Here is a 15,961-nt window from a genome sequence, read left to right on the forward strand (position 1 = left end):
CCATCGGCCCTGCCCCGAGTGTGACAGTGGTGGCGCCCCAACCCCCCTGATGGGCCCTGCTCTGTGCGTGACAGGGGGCAGCGCCCAACCCCCTGATTGGCCCTGCTCTGTGCGTGACAGGGGGTGGCGCCGCAACCTCCCCATCGACCCTGCCTTGAGTGTGACAGGGGGCGGTGCCCCAACCCCCCAATCGGCCCTACCCTGAGCGTGACTGAGGGTGGCATTGCAACCTCCCGATCCGCCCTGCTCTGTGCATGACGGGGCGGCGCCCCAACTCCCCAATCGGCCCTGCTCTGAGCCTGACCAGGGGCTGCACTTAGGGATTGGGCCTGCCCTCTGCCACCCGGGAGCAGGCCTAAGCCAGCAGGTCGTTATCTCCCGAGGGGTCCCAGACTGCGAGAGGGCACAGGCCGGGCTGGGGGACCCCCCTCCCCCTGCCCCCCGAGTGCACAAATTTTTGTGCACCGGGCCTCTAGTCTATAAATATAAAAGGCTAATATGCAAATTGTCCACTTGGGAGTTTGACCACGGAGAGCGGGAGTTCGATCACTTGCTATGACATGCACTGACCACCAAGGGGCAGCGTGGAACATAGCAGGCTACCTGCAGCGATGGCAGGGCACTGAGGGAGCGAGGGAAGGAGGAGGTGGGGAGGCCAGGCCTAGGGACCCTACCCTACATGAATTTCGTGCACCAGGCCTCTAGTATATTGACAAAACAGTCATCACTTTCTTAATGCATCCATTCTGTCTTCATTGGCAGTGAAACTTAGGGACCAACCCTGCTTACCTGGAATACAACAGCACTCAAGAAGAAAGGAGAAAACCCAGTATTGATGTTCTCTATTCAAATCAGAAAGAATATGAAGACAAACCACTAAGTAGCAAATCCAGTCCTAAAAAAGATCATCTCTTCATTTTCTGAAGTAATTGGTATTAAAGCTGATCAAGTAAAAAAGCTGCTAAGAAGAAAGTTCACTTTGAAAGTCACTTTTTCAAGCCATTTTTCAATAATGTCCTTATAGATAGAAGCTTGAAAATGTGTACGAAGTGGGACCAAAGGGCAGTTCTGTCCCATCTTTCTGTCCATCTTACACTAAGTAAAAAACAGCAAATTTCATTTTTATTTGTATACATATATAATTTCCTAAGAATAAAGGGAAAAGACTTATTTTCAACCCTTTGTAACCTTATGAAATAAAAACAACAATAATACTTTGCAGGTTAATATTTAAAGCTCTTTAAACATCTGAGACACTTTCACATAAATTAATATTTTTGTTTCTTCAATTACCCTTTGGGGCAAAGTGAGTAAATATATCCTTAGCAAACCTTATCACATCCACCACTGTGAAGGTAGATGTGTTAAGTAACCTACTTAAAAAAAAAAAAAAAAGAAAAGAAAAGAAAAAAGTATTGAAAACCTGTTATAAAATGAAAATAATCCAGTCATAATTTTGTTTTTTTGAAAGCTACTATTTTCTTACCCGAATTCATAAGTTTCCAAAGTTGATCTACCAGGGCTTCATTGCATAAGGGAGACTCCATATTCTTAGTAAATGGTGGGTTCTTAGTCAACATGTGTAGAATCTTATGTCTGGAGGAAAAAAAATAAAATTTTGCCTATCATTAAATTAAAAAATTTGAAAATTACATGTAGTTCCTTCTTCCTATTTTATCATCTACCTTCTTTAGATCTAGTTTTGTGCCTGAGTTTCATTTCAAAAGGTGTATATTACTATATACCTTTTATACTGTTTTTTGTTTTTTTCCCCCGCTAAATTCTGGTGGGTTTTCTTTCTAAAATTGCCTTAATGTACAATGAGATCTTCTAAAACCTGACTCTGTGTATTCTTAACCAATCATTCCCTGCCTGCTTCTAAAATGAATGTATTACTCTCCTTAGAAAAGTTTTAAGAAAGAACTGATCAGAAAATATAAAAATCTTAAAATGGGACCAAAAAAAATCACATATAGGCCAAGAAGTCTACATTTGAGATAATACAAATGAATATAAACTTTGTTAATATAGTTTCTTTGTCAAGCATGGAAATGTGCAGAAGCATTTCAAATATGGAGATTGCAAAACGTTTCCTCAAAATAAGCTGAGATTTAGAAGAGTCAGTTATAACAAAGATCCATACAGATGGCAACAGTTATACTCTGCTATTGGGAGTTTTTACCTGAACATATGGAGTCTTCTGAAAAACACCATAAAAAGAGGATAGAGAAAGAAAAGAAGCAAGGAGGCTCTGACAGTAATTTAACATTTAGCGAAGGGATAAAAGCCAGGCCTATGACGAGGTCTGAGAAATTCAAATCTCAGAGTAATGGCATGCTTGGATATAATGGAGGAAAAAAGAAACTGAGGTTATATTTTTTATTGATGCTAGCAAAACTTTAAAAAAGGTGGTGAACCTGGGGAATTTTTATATTTAATTGTTGGTGGAAAGATATCAAATCAGATTAGTACTTGAGAAAGAGATGGGAGAAAAATGGACTAGTAGGTTGTAGTTAAGTCACTTAATCCCTTTCGGATTTAATTTTATGTCTGTAAAACTGAAATATGTGGACTCTCACTGTTAACATCCTTTTGTGCTTTGAAATTTTAAGACCATATGAAAGACTACTGAAAGGCTATGAGAACAAATAAAACTTTATGGTATTTATGCAGATCAGTGCACTCTTTAAAGCCATGCCAAAGAATTGTAAAGGGTACTCTGGGGATAACTTTGAAATTATTACTAAAAGAGCAGTAATGATTAATATATGTATTACTTTTAAAAATTAAACCTTTCTTTAAATACTCAAAAGGAGATAAAATTTAAGGAAAGACAATGAGAATCTTATGTTTAATTTTTGCAGAGATTAAATATCAAAACTCACCATATGTTTCAGACATCTGGAACAAACCAGAAGCAAATCCTAAGAAAGTCATGGGTTTATGTCATATTGACAGCAGCCAAAACAACGTATTATTTCCCTGGACAATTGAACAGTTTTTTGGTGGGCTAGTCAAATACCATTGTCAATCACTATCTATAGAAATGGAGTCAAACCAAAACCAAAAAAATATTCAAAAACTCCCATGAAAAAAAGCATAGGATGTATGTCCCTTGAATTGATACACTGTGATCATATGCATGCTTGATTCCAAAATGAGAAGATAATTCCATGTCATCTTTAAAAATAGCCTACTTAACCTAATGCAATATAACTAATAGATACTATGTTATTTGTCAATTATACCTCAATAGAGAAAGAAAAAAAGAAAAGATGGAACAAAGGAAACAAGACTTGAGTTCCTATTGAAAGTATAAAATGCAGAGAAACAAAAATAGAGATAGATGTCCCAAGACACCAAAAAGTACACATAAAGTAACTGCTATGTTAACACTTACTGCCATTAAATATTTTTAAAGATGTGTTGAGTTTTTAAATTGATTTTAGAGAGAGGGGAAGGAAGAGGGTAGGGAGATAGAAACATTGATGACAGAGAAACATTGATCATCTGCCTCCTGCAAGCCCTCTACTGGGGACCGAGCAACCCTGGCACATGCCCTGACCGGGAATCAAACTGGCAACCTCTTGGTTCATGGGTCGAAGCTCAACCACTGAGCCACCCTGGCTGGGCAACATGTTGAATTTTTTAAACTATGAGTAAACTATGCGTTAGATGATTTTAAGTAAAGCCTATTGGTGCTCTAAGTGAACCACATGAATTAAAAAGAAAACATGTCAAAAATAATCATGAAATATATCCTTAAAGAGATTTTCATCTCAGATTATAAATATTAGAGCTCTTGAAATTTGAATGATATTAACAGTTCTACAACAGTATTTCAAAAGCAATTATTTAGACTGTACAGCATATAATTCAGAAATATAAAGATTTCAAATATTACAGAATTCAAAACCTGCTTAAAATGGTTTTCAAAACACAATTCTAAGATCTCAGAAATATGAATCTTTTTTTAAAAAATATTTTTATTTATTTCAGAGAGGAATGGAGAGGGAGAGAGAGAGATAGAAACATCAATGATGAGAATCATTGATCGGCTGCCTCCTGCACGCCCTCTACTGGGGATCAAACCAGCAACCCAGGCATGTGCCCTTGACTGGAATCAAACCCAGGACCTTTTAGTCCGCAGGCTGATACTCTATCCACTGAGCAAACCGGCTAGGGCAGAAATATGCATCTTAATGTTAATTCTATTGATGTGTATTGAAAACAAATGAATACATGGTAAGTTTCATTTATTCTGTATTTATACTTTCTGTTCCTACTTGCTGTCAGTAGGATATAAACTTTCAAATGCATGAGCTCTGTCAGATAAGAGATATAGACAGGTCTTTTGCATATCATCTTTTATATAAATATGTATTTTAGAATGAATGATTATAAGATTTTTGTCCATGTAACCTTTATCCTTATTATAAAACAATCACACGACAAATTATTTAAAATACAATTTAGATCACAAATGAAGAACTATAAAATATTAACAGCAAAACTTTGTATAGAGAAGACTTATGTAATAAGCATCATTTAAAACACTTAAATATAAGGTGACTTAACCAAAGAGCTGAAATGTCTTATGTGAATTCCTCATGCTCAGATACATTTCAGTGAGGTTAGAAGGCAGAGTTTGTTTGACTTTTTAGAAGAAAATAACTACCTGCCAACTGGTGTGTAAAGTTGAGCCACACAATTAATATCTAGCTCTATGTTCTTGTTTCCAGTTGGAATGGCTACAACCTAAGTGACTTTCCAGCTGCCAAAATTTATTTTATGAAATCATGTTAAAATGAATAAAAATTTTAAGTGTTTAATAAGTGCAAAGAAAGACAAAAATGATAAAAAAAAATCCTATTTGATTAAACCATAAACATCCTACTTTGCAAAAGAAAGCAGAAGATTAGAAGGAAATACAAAAACACAAATAATCCCGCCTACTTAAGAAAAATTAAGATTTTATATGAGATAGAAAAGAACAAATGGAATATACCAAAAAGTTGCTCTTAATTATTTTTAAAGTGAGTTCAGCCAATCAGTAGAGGTTTCATAATTTTGGGTACATAAGGGATCCTCTAGATGCACTACAAAAGCTTTCCTTTAAGTTACAATAGAAATCATATGTAAAGTTACATAAAATAAGTTTTATTTATTAACAACGTATTTTTAAACATCTTCTCAAAGCCACATCAAATTAATAAATTTAGAAAGAGCGTGATAAAAGCCTAACATATTCCTATGTTTTCAAAAATAACAAAGACTTTTGCATGTATAATCTTCTGAAATTATTCAATTTACTTTAGGACTTTAAAAAATAATTATAGCACAAAAACTAACCTTACATAGGGTACAGGGTCATTCTGAATCATATTAAGGAGCCACTGCAGTTCTTCATAACTCCTGTCCACTGAAAACAAAAATAAAGAAATATATTTGTTGCAATTATAACCAATTAAACAAGTGACAGGCAAGGAGTTCACACTTAGTATTAGGACTCTTCCTTGGCTGGATTTAAATCAGAGTTGAAAGCTGCAGACAACTTCTTTACATTTTTTCCCCATGTAATAGACCACTTTGTAAATTTTCTAAGTATTGTGCTCTATGCAGCCAAAACATAAAACAGGACCAAGTGTATATTTTTCATTATAGCTCAAATCAATGGCAAATACAACATAAAGCAAATTATAATTTATTGAGCCCTAAATTAGCCCTAAATTATAATTTAGTGAGCCCTAAACTCTAAATGGACAGAATGTACTTAAATAAAATTGTGTTTCTAGAAGCATAAATCAAATTATAGAGAAGTCTGATACTCAATAGTATCTCAACTATATTATTTTTTTTAAATAGTGAACTGTTTTTGCCCAAGTGGTTTCTTTCATCTAAGACTAAAGAGCAGCCTTAACTTTTCAACATAACATAAAAAGCAATTACAAAGAAAAGTGCTGTAACTATATTAACCAATAAAATGACTCATTAGCTATTCCCATTCACCTTTTCAACAAGTTTTGCTATTATGACTTGAAAAGCTTTATTTTAATAATTTTATTTCTAATAGTTTGCATTTTCAAATGATCTTCAATTCATGGATCACATTTAGACACCTCTCAATAGCTTAGTTCAATTTCACTGACACCCTATCACAGTATTCTATTACTTCTTGGATTATTTCTTTTCTGCTACCTGCTCCTTTCTTCATGACTTACATTTCATCTCTTTATATTTCTCCTCTGTATTTCTGAAAATGTTTTGACTCTGTTGTTTTCTCTTAATTATTTTTGGCCTTATTTTCCCCCAACTTTATAAAGCCTTGCTTAATCCCTGTACTGAAGCGCCTGATGATGTCTCTTGCTCTACTTTCAGATATAAATCTGAGATAGGAGCATGATGTCTTCTTGAATCCTTCTTATATAGTTAAAAATTTACAAAAATCTCCTATTTCTTAAAATAACTCATAATTAAAATTATAAGAATGGTATACTGACTTCTTGGAAAGACCAAAGATATCTACTTATAATTTTATTCTTTTCCCTCACTTACTAATTCTTATAAGAATTCTACATTGACCACAAAATCAGTGAATTAAGAATTTAAAGTTAAAATTGTATTTTACATAATAATAAAACCACAATATCTACAACTGACTTTAAATAGTAAACATTTCTTTCTAAAATAATATGAACAAATATTTCTAAAGCATTACCTTTAGTATAATCAACAACTGCTTCCAGAGCTGCTATCCTAATGTCCACAAAGTGGCCATATTCTGCGTAGGATTTAAAAAGAGTTGGATTGCTCGGAACATGACCATTCTTCTGAAGCACTCGTATGGCTCTCAAACAACTAGGAAAATAGTATTTACAGTGAAATTCTTTGTTAAAGTAGTCTGAATCAAATTTGTTTGCTAGGCATTAGAAATTTATCTGTAACAGTGAACTAAAAAAATTGACCTGATTTGAATCCACCTTTTAATGCCATAACATTAAGTTTTTGCAACAATCATAACAATTTTAAACATCTAAATCCTATGAAAGGAAAATAAATTTTAAAACTTATTTGTAAATCCAATTTCAGGTATTAATATACTTATTATTTTCACCAAAAGTTTTAGTAGTTATATAGTTTAATAAATAATAAATGTGAAAGGTTAAATTGTTCACAATGTTTGAAAAAGTGAATCAACTTTTTTTAACAAACTCCTAAGGAAATAGAACTTTTTGATAATTATATACAAAAAAGTTGAAAAAAGCAAAAAGTCATCTTAAAAGAGTCTAATAGAAAAATGCTTATATTATATCCAATGAGATAAAATATTTTGCAGACATAAAAAATAATGCTTTTGAAGAATTCCTGATGACATGAGAAAGTATTTATGATATAAGCAGAATGCAAAAATTATATATACAATATACGTCCAGTAATTAAACATTTATATTGTTACAAGAGGAAAAAAATTAGAAGGCTACTCTCCAAAACAGTATAGTAATAATTTATCTGTGGATGATAGAACCACAGGATTTTAATCTTCTCCTTTATCTTTACTGTATTTCCCAGTTTTCTATAATGAAAATAAATTTGCTTGTAATTATAAAACAAATAACTTTAAAGAATAAAGAAAATGTAAAGAATCATCATACCTCACAGTGATGGTGTGTCTATAACTTGGAAGAAGTTTTTCCATATTCAAAAACCTGGTGATTTCTTCAAGAATGAGTCGCACATCTGGATTTAAATTATCTAAAGTTCGAACTTCATTATTCACACTGACTGCAGGTGTAACAGAGTTGGCAAGGGCATCAATCATTTCTGCACGATAATAGTTATCTGAAAACTAAGCCAAAAAAATTATTATATAAAGATAAAATTCACGCTTCTATTAAAAAATTAATAAAATAAAATATTTACAACATAAGACCATAATTTATCTAAAAACATAAATTGGTAAGTACTCAACTCTGTGTTTTGCATAGAGTCACACATAGAAAAAAAAAGTGAGATTCATTAACTAGTAATATAGTAGTTAACTCAATAAATACTTACTATATGAAAGGCACTCTTATAGTAACCTAGCCAGATTTCTCTAAAAGGAAGACCAAAGTCCATAAATCCTGCTGGTAATACAGAGCTTCAAATCAGCTACTTAGTGCTTTCCTCTCACATATAAACATATAACCAAAGATCACCAGATATTTCAGAAAAGTATCAGCATAAAGAAGACCAGAACAGAAAGGTTTTATGATAAGGAGAAACCAAGATGGCGGCATAGGTAAACACCGGAGATTGCTGCCGCAAACAACCACTTCAAAAATACAACTAAAAGACAGAACGGACATCACCCAGAGCCACAGGAAGGCTGGCTGAGGAGAGACTCTTCAACTAGAAGGAAAAATAACAGCACACCGAGGCTCAGAGGAGGCGCAGTGTGGAAAATACTCAGGTGCGGAGGTGCGCGCGCAAAGCGGGCTGGTGGCTGAGAGCGCGGTTGTCGTTTTCGGTCAGGGGGGAGTCTCAGACTCTGAGCTCCAGATACGGGCGAATCGCTGGGGACTCGGACCCAAACGGGAGAAGCGGGAGTGTCTGGCATCAGTTGGAAGGCAGCTTTCCCTCCGAGGTTTGCAGCGGTTCCGGGGGTTCTGAGAAGCAGAGCCTCTGGGAACAGGACTGAGGGCACCATAACGGCTCCCTCCGCCCGCCCTGTTGAGCCCGCCCCGCCCAAGCCCTGCGCAGAGCCATTTGCCGGATCGCCTCAGGCAAAGGCTAGATTAGCACCTCCCCAGAGGACAGAAGTTTTCCGCGGCAGACACAGCTGATTCACACAGCCAGTCGGCCTGGTGGTCAAATCCCTCTAGTATTAACTACAACAATCAAGGCTCAACTAGAACAAGACTGCGCACAAAGACCACTAGGGGGTGCACCAAGAAAGCATAAAAAATGCGGAGACAAAAAAACATGACAGAAATGGAGGATATAGAGCTAAAAATCGCAATTTTGAGGGCTTGCAAAAATGTGCTAGAAGCTGTCAATAAACTTGAGGAGAGAGTCACGAAAACTAATGAGACCCTCGATGCTATGATAAAGAACCAACTAGAAATTAAGCATACACGGACTGAAATAAAGAATATTATACAGACACCCAATAGCAGACCAGAGGAGCGCAAGAATCAAGTCAAAGATTTGAAATGCGAAGAAGCAAAAAACACCCAACCGGAAAAGCAAAATGAAAAAAGAATCCGAAAATACGAAGATAGTGTAAGGAGCCTCTGGGACAGCTTCAAGCGTACCAACATCAGAATAATAGGGGTGCCAGAAGATGAGAGACAGCAAGATATTGAAAACCTATTTGAAGAAATAATGGCAGAAAACTTCCCCCACCTGGTGAAAGAAATGGACTTACAGGTCCAAGAAGCGCAGAGAACCCCAAACAAAAGGAATCCAAAGAGGACCACACCAAGACACATCATAATTAAAATGCCAAGAGCAAAAGACAAAGAGAGAATCTTAAAAGCAGCAAGAGAAAGAGACTCAATTACCTACAAGGGAATACCCATACGACTGTCAGCTGATTTCTCAACAGAAACTTGGCAGGCCAGAAGGGAATGGCAAGAAATATTCAAAGTGATGAATACCAAGAACCTACAACCAAGATTACTTTATCCAGCAAAGCTATCATTCAGAATTGAAGGTCAGATAAAGAGCTTCACAGATAAGGAAAAGCTAAAGGAGTTCATCACCACTAAACCAGTATTATACGAAATGCTGAAAGGTATCCTTTAAGAAGAGGAAGAAGAAAAAGGTAAAGATACAAATTGTGAACAACAAACATGCATCTATCAACAAGTGAATCTAAGAACCAAGTGAATAAATAATCTGATGTACAGAATGAACTGGTGATTATAATGAATCAGGGACATAGAAAGGGAATGGACTGACTATTCTTGGGGGGGAAAGGGGAATGGGAGATGCGGGAAGAAACTGGACAAAAATCGTGACAAACAAAGGGGAAAATGCAACTTGAAGGAAATAGAGTATTCAAGGGGGAAAAAACATGCAGGTGGAAAAAAATCCAAAACTATCATTAATACTGTCTGAGAAATAACCAAAGAGATGCCTCCTAATAGTAAAACATTTTAAAAAGAAAGAAATATGCAGAGAATCAGGATCAAAATTAAACTGAAATATTAAGTTTTTTTAAAAAACTAAAGTTTTTGAGCAGAAGTAAAGTGAGAAAAAAATAGGAAGGAAAGCATAAGGAAATTGGAGGGTTGGTGCAGAAGACATAGCACAGGAATAATAGGAGTTTCTAGCAAAAACAGAGAAAATGGAAGAGGAAACCATAAAAAAAGCTAATTCCTAAACCCATATCGCAGTCAATTCCCAGAGAAACAATTGATTGAAAGGCAATCTGGGTGTGACTTGATTTAAACTCAGGAAATCAGATACTCTAGCCTGGGAATCTGAACATGGAGCAAGTGAGTTAATTCTACCACAAACTGCCAGGGTCGGAAGAGGAATACCTACCCCCTTGACTTACATTGTGGAGGCAGAACCTCACATGTATACACATGACAACAGAGTCTCTAAAGAGTCCTATGTTCAGATACTGAGCAGAAAAAAGAATATGGCACACAACAACAAACAAACAGAACCAAGTGTACACTATGGGAAAAGTTTTGTTTTCAAACCATTTACAGATTATTTTCTTCAAGTATTTTTATAGTTTCATTGTTACCTCTGGGAACTACTTTGCCCACAAAGCCCATTTATATAACCACTATTTCTGACTTAAGTGTTTAGATCACAGAATGAACCCACAAATTAAAAATGAGGAGGGGGGTGTAGGAAAAGTACGAAAACCAAGACTTTAAATTTATCCCTCAGACCCAGCTGATCGGTGTTTCTCTCTCATCGATGTTTCTAACTCTCTATCCCTCTCCCTTCCTCTCTGTAAAAAATCAATAAAATATATTTAAAAATAATAATAATAAAAAAAAATTTATCCCTCAGACCACATCCAATTCTCACAGATACTAGAATCCTAATTGGACAAGCTAGATTATCTGGTAACAACTAAGGTGAAATAACTTGAACCATGGCATCCAATAGCTTTTTGCTAAATAAATGAACACACATGATGGTTTTTAAAAAATCAAATTCATCAATGAACAAATTATCCCAAAAGGAAACTGTTTTCTAGTAAAATAAAAAAGGAGCAAAAATAAAGTTGGGCTGTCAGACTTTACCAAAACAAGTTTTAAATGGCTCTCCAAAATTTGAGGCACTACTATCTCCACATTACAACAGTTATGAGAAACATTTAAAAACCAACTAATCTTGGTTTTCATCCACTGGTTATATAATAAATCATGTTTACATGCTTCTAATGCTAGAAATTTCAAGTACCAGGGAGTCAACAATGATTTCACAGTCTAAATATTTCTTTAAAAACAAAATATCACTGGATAGTTTTATAATAATCATTAAGATTTCTTACCTTATTTTTTCTGTTGTCATTGTACTTGATTAAGTCTAAAATAAATGTTAAGACTTCTTTGGGACAAAGGTTGTGAACATCTCTCAATAGAGCCATTGCAACTGGCATAGTCTACAAAAAATAATATTTTTAAGTATTATAACTCAATTCATTATTATAATTCATTGAATTCAGTGCATGTTAAAAAGGGGCTATTTTAGTGCAGACACAGGTTTCTGGATGGAGCCTAAACCCCCGTAACTCCCAGCCCTTCCCACTAAGAACATGTGCCAAACATTCTAACAAAAGAGCTGAGCAGGAAACCAAGGGAGCTGAGTAACTGGATGCACTCTCTAGCCCATATGCCTCTGTCTTCATTTGTCAGAGGAAATATACGTCATGTAAATGATATATTCAGCTCTGGGTTTTACAGTCGAAAAGGTATGGGTTTTAACATTAGATAAACCATTGTTCAACTCCTACTCTACTGCCTACTAAGATGGGTTATTTTAGCGAGTTGCTTACTAAAAAGCCTCACAACCACACAACTATTTTCAGGATTAAATGAAATAGTGACTGAGGCATACTTTTCAATCATCAGTCTGAGAAGACAGACATTGATTCTCCAATACCACCCCAACTCAGCTTAAGGAAAAAAGGTAAATTATCTGAAATCCAGCCTAACATTCTCCTTCCCAAATTTTCACAGGCAACTTTTCTAAGAAGGTGGAAGCCTGACTCACACAGTAAAAATAAATAAATCAATAATAAAATAAAATAACTGGATGCCACCGACTTCTCTGATCACACCACTATAGGCTTTCCCCAAACTGTCCTGAATCTGTTTTACTGATGAAATTCACTGTAAATAATATATTATGACTTCCACTCTTAGCAGGTCTCTCAATGTTTCCAAGTAATCCTTTTACTTTTCCCTCTATCATATATAATGCTTAACATCTCCTTCAACAGCTATCATTTCACATACTTTTTAAAAAATATTTTTTAAAGATATGTTTTTTATTTCAGAAACAGGCAGAGGGAGGGAGAGAGAGATAGAAACATCAATGATGAAAATCATTGATCGGCTACCTCCTGCACATCCCCTACTAGGGAATGAGCCAGACAGGGAATCGAACCGTGACTCCTTAATTCATGGTTGGCAATTAACCACTGAACCACACCGGCCTGGCTCATTTCACTTACTTTTAATCTGCTTTCCACCTGTCTCAGAAAAGAGGGAGCTTCTTACCTTTTCTTAAATTAACCTCCCAACTGTGTCCCACACCTTAACACCTTCAGAATTCTCTCCATCTCTCTAACATTTACTGGCTCCCACTGAATATTTCATCCCTCTATCCAAAATAAACCAAACCCATAATGTCCTTTACTCAGGCCTGCTTTATCCTCAACATGTCTCCATTCTCATACTCTTCACCCCCAAACCAAGAAAGATTTTTCTATTTCAACTTCACTTTTCCTTCTAGTCCAATCTAGTTCATCTAATCTCTGCCTTCATTATTAAATTACTCAAAAAATTTTACAAATGATTTCCAAATTGCCCAAATGTTGACCACCCTGCCATCCTCACATTCCCTCCCAAAACAGTGACTCCATCACATCCCCACTTTCTAAATTACCATTTATAAAAGACTTACTGTGTGATAAATATAATCTAAAACATTTCACATGCTTGATCTTAATTAATTCTAAAAAAGATAAATTTTACAATTGAGTAGACTGAGGCTTAGAGGGTTAAGGAACTTGTCCACAGACAAACTGTCAGTGAGTAACAGGGCTGGGACTGACGCTAGTGTGGTGTGCTGCTTGTCTCTTACTCAGATATACTGTCCACATCCTAGGGCTTACCCATTCCTCCATTCACAACGTAACCAGCCCCAAATTCAAACTAACCATTTCTATTTAATTTTAGTATTAATGTGGATTGTGAGTTACTTTCCACCGCTCATAAAATCAATGAGCAATCACTTAATTAAAATTTTGGAAAAAATTTTAGAAAGAAAAAGAACAAAGGCAAAACCTTTTAGAATAAAGTAAACACATCTATTATTTGAATAGTCTCCAAGTTAAACTGAGATATACAGATAGTGGCATAAAACAATCATAGGAAATTTGGAAAGTAAACTGTACCTTTTGTAGAAAATAACTTTGAAAGCTCATAAAGTTGTTTGTTTTCACAATGTTTGGACAAGTTTTACAACAAAACATTCTAGTAAAGAGTGACTTCATGGCTGGTGGTCCTGTCCATGTGCTCACCATTGAATTTGCAATCTGCAAATAATTAGAAAACAAAGTAATTTCCATCACCACAGCAAACATATTTTTAAATAAATAAAACAGCTTTTCAAAAGTTAGCAATGCAATTGGATTAGTTTTTAATAACTTCAATTCTTAGAAATTTAATACATTTTAGCCTTCCATTATCATTTCTAAGAAAATATACAAACTTACCCCCCAAATTCTTATGTACACACCAACCACTGATCCACACTGGCCAGGGCAGAGTTCTATTTTTTTTAATATGCAGTATTCAATCTTGTTTTCTTTCTATTGTATGTAATCTCACCTTTGCAAGGCAGAAGCAAGCTGACATTCTTACTCGGTAGAAACACTGCTCTTGTTCTAGAATGTCAGTGAGGGCAAGCCGCGATGCTGGTGTGGGGAACTTTTCCAAGGCCAAGATGGACTCTTGCTGTGCAACCACATCCCTCTCGTAGCGGAGCTGGTACTGCCACATGAAATCCGCTTGCTCAAATTCTACTTTCCTCAGGACTGACATATCTGGGTCTATCCTTATCCACAGCAAAGGGGAATCAGCACTGAAAGAAAACACAACTTTCCTTTTTATTTATTTTTTAATTTTACATATTCATAAAATAGAAACAAAGCGTTTATTAATCAGATTCTCTTCTACATGCAGTATTCAAGTCTGCCTGGAGTTTAATGTATCCATTTTTTAAAAATCACATTGACAGCTTTCCCATTATGTTTAACTTCAACACAATGTCTATCTATATCAATCATGTTGAAAAGATCTCCAAGAATAGTAAGACAGTTAGCTGTCACAAAGAAATTCCATCTGAAATTATTAATTTGGGACTTTGATTTGTGATTACATAATGTAAAAAGGGGAATAAGAACAAGTTTTTTCATTTCACTTCCTGTTGCCAAATAATTGACTATAGCTTTAAGGGCTACCCCTTACTAGAAATCAATCTGTGACTAAGAAATGAATTATTTTACTAAGTTATTTGTTTAACTGACTTTTAGTATTTTTTTTTTAAATGCTAGACTCATAATCACCTTTTTCAAACAGTAAGTTATAAAATCATAGTTTGGAAATTCATCCAATACCACTGATTGCTTACTATAGCCAAGGCATGTGATAACGAAAAAATATAAAAACAGTATATAGCCGAACCGGTTTGGCGTCGGCCTGCGGACTCAAGGGTCCCGGGTTCGATTCCGGTCAAGGGCATGTACCTTGGTTGTGGGCACATCCCCACTGGGGGGCGTGCAGGAGGCAGCTGATCGATGTTTCTCTCTCATCGATGTTTCTAGCTCTCTATCCCTCTCCCTTCCTCTCTGTAAAAAATCAATAAAATATATTTAAAAAAAAAATTCCTAAAAAAAAAAAAAACAGTATATAAAGAGCAGTGATATTTGGCAACCAAGTTAGTAAATAACTGCAGATGTTTTATAAAAAAATATACAGGCACAATATGGATGGACAAAAAGTTTAAAATTTTAAAATAATGATATTTAAATTGTGTTTTGCAAGCACAGAGATCCTTAAAGTACCCTGAAGCCTTGTCCAAAGACATAGAATCAATACCACCTGAGAGCTCATTAAGAATACAAACACTCAGAACCCACTAGCACAGCGCTCAGTCAGAAACTGCATTTCCAGAAGATCCCCAGAAGTATTGACATGCATGTTATAGCTTGAGAAGCACTGGTCTCAAGGCCAGGAGGAGAGCAAGGAAGCTGCCTAAACCAAGACTGTGCCCACCTCACCACCACCCTGTATTTCCCCAGGCTAGATTTACTTTTCCCTCTTTCATTATTTTTTAAATTTTATTTTTAAAATTAAATTTATTGGGATAACATCCTATCTAATAAAAGACAAAAAGGGCAATTAACCCTACCTCCGCTAGGCTTCCCATGGGCTAATCAGGGCGATATGCAAATTAACTGCCAACAATGATGGCGGCCGGCAGCCACGCAGCTGAAGCAAACATGAGGCTTGCTTGCTACAGTGATGGAGGAAGCCAAGGTTCCCGGCCTGCCGCGGCCAGGCTCTGAGCCCGAAAGCAACAATGTTTCAATTATAGAAGTTAAACAAACCCCAGATACCTGCTTTAAGCCAGCCGCGGCCTCAGAGCTGGGAGCGCTAGTGACGGCAACAATGTTTCAATTATAGAAGGTAAATAAATCCCAGAATAAAAAAAAAAA

The 15,961-nt window shown here is 35.8% G+C and overlaps 1 protein-coding gene across 5 annotated transcripts in view; it reads right to left on the reverse strand.

Moving 5' to 3' along the window:
• The window catches only part of TAF2 (TAF2 RNA polymerase II, TATA box binding protein (TBP)-associated factor, 150kDa), a 72,815-nt gene that overhangs the window by 18,294 nt on the left and 38,560 nt on the right, over positions 1-15,961 (reverse strand). For all 5 annotated transcript variants that reach the window (XM_014533043.1, XM_014533040.1, XM_014533041.1 and 2 more), the window contains 7 exons: positions 14,073-14,325; positions 13,637-13,777; positions 11,507-11,617; positions 7,653-7,846; positions 6,719-6,858; positions 5,353-5,422; positions 1,487-1,596 (listed from right to left, as the gene is read on the reverse strand). In XM_014533043.1, coding sequence (XP_014388529.1) covers positions 1,487-1,596; positions 5,353-5,422; positions 6,719-6,858; positions 7,653-7,846; positions 11,507-11,617; positions 13,637-13,777; positions 14,073-14,325 — 1,019 coding nt within the window. The remainder of the gene's footprint in view (positions 1-1,486; positions 1,597-5,352; positions 5,423-6,718; positions 6,859-7,652; positions 7,847-11,506; positions 11,618-13,636; positions 13,778-14,072; positions 14,326-15,961) is intronic.

Source organism: Myotis brandtii, unplaced genomic scaffold (genome assembly GCF_000412655.1).
Source record: "Myotis brandtii unplaced genomic scaffold, ASM41265v1 scaffold931, whole genome shotgun sequence".
NCBI lineage: Eukaryota > Metazoa > Chordata > Mammalia > Chiroptera > Vespertilionidae > Myotis > Myotis brandtii.